This window comes from Malania oleifera, chromosome 1 (assembly GCF_029873635.1).
Source record: "Malania oleifera isolate guangnan ecotype guangnan chromosome 1, ASM2987363v1, whole genome shotgun sequence".
Taxonomy (NCBI): Eukaryota; Viridiplantae; Streptophyta; class Magnoliopsida; order Santalales; family Ximeniaceae; genus Malania; species Malania oleifera.
Window position 1 is genome coordinate 53,871,506 of NC_080417.1, and position 7,101 is coordinate 53,878,606.

The 7,101-nt window shown below is 34.9% G+C and overlaps 1 protein-coding gene across 1 annotated transcript; it reads right to left on the reverse strand.

Annotated features, from left to right (window-relative positions):
* Nucleotides 1–6,112: 6,112 nt before the first annotated feature.
* On the reverse strand, nucleotides 6,113–6,657 carry LOC131163061 (uncharacterized). The gene is made up of 2 exons (XM_058119801.1): nucleotides 6,460–6,657; nucleotides 6,113–6,349 (listed from the first exon to the last, which is right to left on the reverse strand). The coding sequence occupies exons 1-2, from the start codon at nucleotides 6,655–6,657 to the stop codon at nucleotides 6,113–6,115; spliced, it is 435 nt and encodes a 144-aa protein (XP_057975784.1).
* Nucleotides 6,658–7,101: the final 444 nt, after the last annotated feature.

Consider the following 7,101-nt stretch of genomic DNA (forward strand, 5'->3'; position numbering starts at 1 on the left):
ATGAATATTTTCGTGTGATGGGAGATGAAGCACAAACCCACACATACAATAAGATATACCAAGAGGATTGGGAGGTGGTGTAGTGTCTCCATTTCTGTCACTCACACTATTAGAGGATGTGTTTGCATTATAATATCTACTTTAAGCTTTGTTGTGGCTAATAAGAAGTCTTGATATCATTTTTGTAGGTTGTATGTGTAAAAAATGCTGCAAATCGCAGCAAACTCCTGACAACACATTGTGGTGGGTCGAAGTTTTTCGTAAATCATCGATGGGTAATTGCTATATATAACACTATTTTAAAAATATGTACACAATTAATATTAATGATGTTTTATATGATAATGTAGCGTGATCCTGCAACTGGCACCGAGGAGCCGCTGCCAAATCTTTATTAGAGAACGCACCAATAGCGTTTGGGGGAGTGGTGCGAAGGTGCGCAGTGCAAACATGTACGTCCAATTAAATATGTAGTTTATAATTTGATTCAAAACATCGAAGTTGTATTCTCATTTCTTCCTTTTTATTATTTTCATGATTGAAAATATGCGCGGATGGTCGAGCTGAGAGATGCACCTGTTGAAGAGGGGAGCCAGCAATTGACGAATTACCAGATAACCACTCAGGTGCTTGGGGAATGAGTGGGGGGGCTGGGTGAAAGGGCTTGGAAGTGGATACATCACCCCCACAACATCGTCTTCAATGGATGTGGCGGCTTGTGCTGAGCTAGAATGAGCGCGTTGATAGGCTGATGCTTGAACGGACGAGATGGATCAGCGGGTGCAAATGGTGGAGCTGGAGAACCAAGAGTTGAGACACTTGGTGTCTAACGTCACATTGGAGAACCAAATTTTGAAAGAAAAGGTGTCTACCTTTGAAGCCACGCTCGCAGTTATGATGAACAGGCAAGCGCAGTTCGAAGAAATGATGCGCCAATCTCGATCAGATGATGCAGGTGGCTCCTCTCATTAGAAGGCATGTCATTGTTCTATTCTTGTGCATTGAAAATTCTGCATTTATACCTTATAGAGTAGGAATTTTTAGATAATAATCTAATACATGGATGTTTGAACTGATAGGTAAATCCGTCCAGAAGCATGTTTGAACTGATAGGTACAAAAATTTATTTCATGATATATAGCATATTCTTGCTGCATATTAATTTCAAAGATTAACTTAATTTTATATGCAAGTTGCTGCATATTCTCCTGCGCATTAATTAGGCATCTCACTATACATAAATATATTCATCATCACATAATGATTTGGAATCACACTACACATAATTTATTTGCATAGTGTATGTGTGCATATTTATATATTTGTAGAAGCGGTCTTGAACTTTTAACTATTTTATGACAAGGAGCTTCAAACTTATACATGAAATAGATGGGTATGCTAGTATGTGTGTCCTTGCAAATTAATATTAGAATTTTTTTTTAAAAAAATCCATTTCAAATATGTTGTGTATACTTAAAAAAAATGAATAAATTTTATTGGTTATCAAAACAGAGATGAAAATTATTTTGTGTTTTTTGGGTAAATGAAGAAATGAATAATAGGTACAAGTCATATCCTTTGTTAGATGGTAATATTTATATTCTTTGTTACATTATTAGTACTTCATCGGATGTAATAAATGAGTCCATTGTAAACTCACTATGTATCGACATCATTAGATGCATTTTCTCATTAGATGTGCAAGTTTTACGAGCAATAATAAATTGTGTTTCAATGGTTTCCTGGTAATATTTTCTTGATGGATGGTATTATGTTATATGAACTGTAAATTGAACTACTGAAATACATGCTTGTGTTGAATGCCAACTGCATGGCTGATGCAGTACATTGTGAATTGCAAGCTGGTAGTAGATTTAGGTTCTAGCATTGCTCAAACTCATTGGTATCTGCATGATGTGAATTATTATGATTTGTTTGCTTGAATCTATCAAGTTTTAGTACATGAATTTTTTAGGAAATGTCCAATTTACAGACGGCATGCTATCGAAATTTTGGTAAAGTTTTTACAGAATAAAACCATGTACAAAGAAACGTATGCATGATCAGTAAAAACTTAAAGTCATTCTAACTCGCACCTCTCATGTGTTGATATTCATAAGAAAGGAGGCAATCTTAGGCTTATCATTTAAAATCTTAAACACTTAGTTAAGAACAACAATGTATAGAATACAGTGAACGATCAAGAACTAAATGTCATATAAGTAAGTGAAAGCCACTTATGAACATTAAAACCCATTAAAGAATCACAACTCGAAACTTCCTATATACTGAAAAATTTTATAGTCAAACTCAAGTTAGAAAATTAAATTCTAAGGACCAAAGACAAGCTAAAAAATCTCCAACAAAGCAAATGCAATCTTAAAACCTTCTAAACTAGGATTCCACCACTATCACTGAATAGAAAAAAAAAAAGAAACCATAATCCATTTCCTCAATCTATAACCAAAGCTTTTTATATCCATAACTGAATCCAAGAAACCGCAACTCAATCTATCACAAGTCTTCTCACAATCTATGTAACAACTTCATGCACAATTCAAGCCGCATCAAGAATGCTTGAGAAGCAACCTTTTGGACAAAACTAGAAAACCTTGGTTGAATTGTATTTTAACGTTTTCCTCGGAATATTTTCTTCATGGATGGTATTATGTTTTATGAATTGTATATTGAACTACTGGAATACATGCTTGTATTGAACGCCAACTGCATGGCTGATGCAGTACATTGTGAATTGCATGCTGGTAGTGGATTTAGGTTTTTGCATGCTTGACATGTTTTATTTTGTTAAAACAATCATGTTTCAGGTATAAGATTTATAGGAAAATGTCTAATTTATAGACGGCATGCTACCGAAATTCTGTTAAAATTTTTCAAAAATCACCTCGTATAAAGATAATTATGATAAAATGAATGTTAAAATATTTTTGAAATGATGAGTGAAAGTTAAACGGAAAGTCATTTCATTAAGTCCTAAATTTGCATCTATTAACATACATGGCATATTTTTCTTCCTGATTATACTAAGCGTTAGCTCTCCATTATGTTCCCCATTTGTATACTAAATTTTTTTCATGATTCTTAATTTGTAGGGTTCGTTGATGTCATAACATCAGCATGATGTCATGCATGCACTACAGTCATCAGATGCAACTTTTGATTATTTCTTTGTAATTTCTATTTTTATTTGAACAAATATAATTTTTGTATTTTAATTTGAATTTGTATAATCTATTTGTATTTGAATTTTGAATTTTTTGAAAATTTTTTTCTCATCTAAACAGATGTTATTTTTTTTTTTAATTGAATTTGTATTTGAATTCAAAATTTTGAATAATTTATGAATTTTGTAGTAATTTTGGTTTCAGGTTATGTATGCGAAAATATAATTTCAGATTTTTACAGGAATTGATGATTCAAAAAAATTAGTAATAAAATTTTTTTTTAATTTCTTAATTATTTGTGAAGGCTTCAAATTTGTCATTAATTGTATTAATGACGAATTTGAGTTAAGACGATGTAGAATTTATAGTGACGGTATTAGGGTTTTAGTGATGGTTATAATCCATCACTAATACCCTATTATTAGTGACAAATTTTAAATTCAATAGATATAGCAACTAGTAGTTAGTAGTAACTATAGATATTGCAACTAATTTAAAATTGTCACTAATACCCTGATTTTTTGTAGTGATAATACGACATCTGTACCGACTGAATTTTATAATATACGTGAAAATACAATTTCTGCTCTATTTATAATTTTTCTGAAAACGGTCGTTAAAAACATGCTTGTTCTATATTTATATGAAATATTCTAACATGCTATTAATTGCAGTAAAAATCTATACTCATGCCACGCATAAAAGAGTACAATTCTATAACATATTATATGGCTTGAAAACATTTATTTTTTGACGAAAACAATATTAGATCTGTTTTTCAAATTTTACCCAATTCCATTTCAGCATTCCTAAAACTATACATATTTTCTGAATTAAATACTATATATTGAAGAGTGTTTTTTTTCTGAAAATACCTGACTTAATTTATCCCCTTACTTGTTTCTCATTGAGCCTGCTGAAACTCTAAATCTACGCCCCACGGCGTTCGGAGTTCAAAACCTTGAAATTATATTTTTTCCCAAATCAATCAATTCAATCTCCAAAATATTATCATTTAATATTCCCTTGGCCCCAATACTCCAATTTAACCATTAAAGCCAATATTTAACACCCTTACCTCAGTTTTGTAGTAGTGTCCCGAAACCCCTAATTGAAATTCTGTTCCAGCAAACTTGTAAAAAATTTTCCGAGTAACCTCATGGTGGTTCTTGATCGTCAATTCCAGCTTAAATTGGAGTAGAACTATAGAGAGAAGGGAGAGGTGGTTCGTGGGTTTAGAGAGAGAGAGAGAGAGAGAGAGGGAGAAGAAATAAATATTATAACCAGGTGAAGCTCGTAGGATTTTTATACTCTCAGCATTGCCAGAAGAAACCATCGATAGTTTTTCTGGGTGTCACAAAAACCGTTGACAGTTTGGTCTTTATCCCAACCTTTTAACCGTTTACTTGTTACCGCTCTATGGTAATTTCCCATAACCGTCGAAAGTGCCAGTTTTCTCCTTCCCTAGCCAAAAATTCTTTTTTTTTTTTCTAATTTCTTTTATTATTATATTTTTCAAGTCTCTACATTTTCCCCTCCTTTTAAAAATTTCGTCCTTGAAATTTTTTGATTATATATGTACCAACCTTTAAAGGAAAATTTGTTGTACTTTTATTAATTACCCTCACTTATAGCAGAGGAATACCATGGTTACATTTACGATTTTGGGTGATTACAATAACCGAACAAAAAATTCTCCCAAAATCACCACAACAGAAACCATTACATACACTGATTAACGTGCATAAAACAAAATCTATTTACATAATTTCCTTGCTTGTATTATTATCCTTTTCTAACTGATGCTGGACCCATTAAAACAAATTTGGGTATTTCTGGTGCATCTCCTCCTCCAGTTCCCACGATGCTTCCTCCACTGCATTATTCCTCCACAGGACTTTTACTAGTGGTATTTTCTTAGTGCACAACTCATGTTCTTACCTATCTAGAATCTACACTGGAATTTCTTCATATACTAAAGTATCTCTAAGCTCTATCTCCTCATAACTGATCATGTGGGAGGGATTTGGGATGCATTTCCTCAGTATAGAAACATGGAATACGTCATAATCCCTGCATAGTGCTAGTAGTAAAGCTAACTTGTGTCTTGGACCCACTATCTCAAGTATCTCGAATGGGCCACTATACCTAGGACTTAGTTTACCCTTCCTCCCAAACCTCATAGCTCTCCTCAGTGGTGCTACTCTAAAAAACACATGGTCTCCCACATCAAACTCCAACTTTCAATAACGAGTATCTGTGTAACTTTTCTGCCAACTCTCGACTGCACTGATTCTATCTCTAATAAGTCGAACTTTATCATACGAATGTTGTACCAATTTTGACCCTAGAACTTGTCTTTCCCCCATTTCATCCCAATATGATGAAGAACGACACCTTCTACTATATAATGCCTCGTAAGGAGTCATCCCAATGCTGGCCTAATAGTTGTTATTATATATAAATTCAACTAGTGGCATAAACTAGGTCCAATTGCCCCCAAAGTTCAACACACATGACCATAGCATATCCTCAATTATTTGGATCATCCTCTCCATCTGCCCATTAGTTTAAGGATGAAATGTTGTGCTGAATGCTAACTGAGACCCTAAAGTCTCTCGCACATTATTCCAAAATCGTGATGTGAAACATGGGTCCCGGTCTGAAACTATAGATACTAGCACTCAAAGGGTTCGAACTACCTCATGTATGTATAACTTTGCCAATCTGCTCATAGATCAGTTGACTTTAATATGGAGAAAGTGAGCAGTCTTCGTCAGTCGGTCTACAACCACCTAAATGGCATTCTATCCATGCAACGCCAGCAGTAACCCTATAACAAAATCCATAGATATATGATCCCACCTCTATTCAGGGATATAGAGTGGTTGCAACGGTCTTGCTGGTCTCTGGTGTTCAACCTTTACCTGCTAGCACGTCAAACACTGCTTCACAAACTTGGTCATCGCCCTTTTCATGCCGCTCCACCAAAATGACTCTTGGAGGTCCCAATACATCTTAATACTGCCAGCATGCACTGTGTAAAGGGATCTATGCGCCTCCTCTAGGACAATTTTCTTAATCTCAGCATCTACAGGTACGCACAATATGGTATGGAACCTTAAAGCTCCATCATCTGAATCATCTGAAATACCAAACTGCTCTCCCTGATCGTACCGCACTTATCCATTAACTCTACTAGTTCTGCATCATCTCTTTGAGCAGCTTTAATCTTTTCCTACAGGGTAGGCTGTAGTACTAATTTGGAAATGAATGCCTTGTGATCATCCTCTACTAGCTCCATACCAAACCTCTCCAAATCCATCTGGATCGGATGCTGGATTGTCACTACTGACAATGCTGCTCCCATTGATTTCTGGCTTAGAGCATCAGTCACTACATTTGCTTTCCCTGGGTGGTAGCTGATAGTGCGATCGTAATCCTTAATATGCTCTAACCATCTCCTCTTCCTCATATTAAATTCTTTTTGAGTAAAGAAATACTTCAGGCTCTTATGGTTAGTAAAAATTTCACACCTACCTTCATAGAGAGAGTGTCTCCAAATTTTTAGCGTGTAGATCACCGCTCCTACTCCCAATCATGGGTAGGGTAATTCTTTTCATACTATTTAAGTTGCTGAGACATATATGCAATATTCCTCCTCGTGTTGCATCAACACACAACCAAGTCCCTTCTGGGATGCATCACTGTACATAGCAAATCCATCCTCTCCTAACGGAATAGATAACACTAGTGCAGAGACAAGCCACTGTTTTAACTCTTGGGAACTCTACTCACACTCATCGGTCCATTCAAACTTTACATTCTTCCTTGTGAGTCGTGTTAGTGGACTTGACAACCTCGAAAATCATCCATAAAATGTCGATAGTACCCTTCTAGTCTTAGGAAACTTTGGATC

What these genes read in the sequence shown, in the direction of transcription:
- LOC131163061 (XM_058119801.1), bottom strand. Translation starts at nt 6,657, where the DNA reads ATGAGGAAGAGGAGATGGTTAGAGCATATTAAGGATTACGATCGCACT. An exon ending in TAGTAGAGGATGATCACAAG is followed by an intron (nt 6,350 to 6,459) that starts GCATTCATTTCC and finishes CGGTACGATCAG; the next exon opens with GGAGAGCAGTTTGGTATTTC.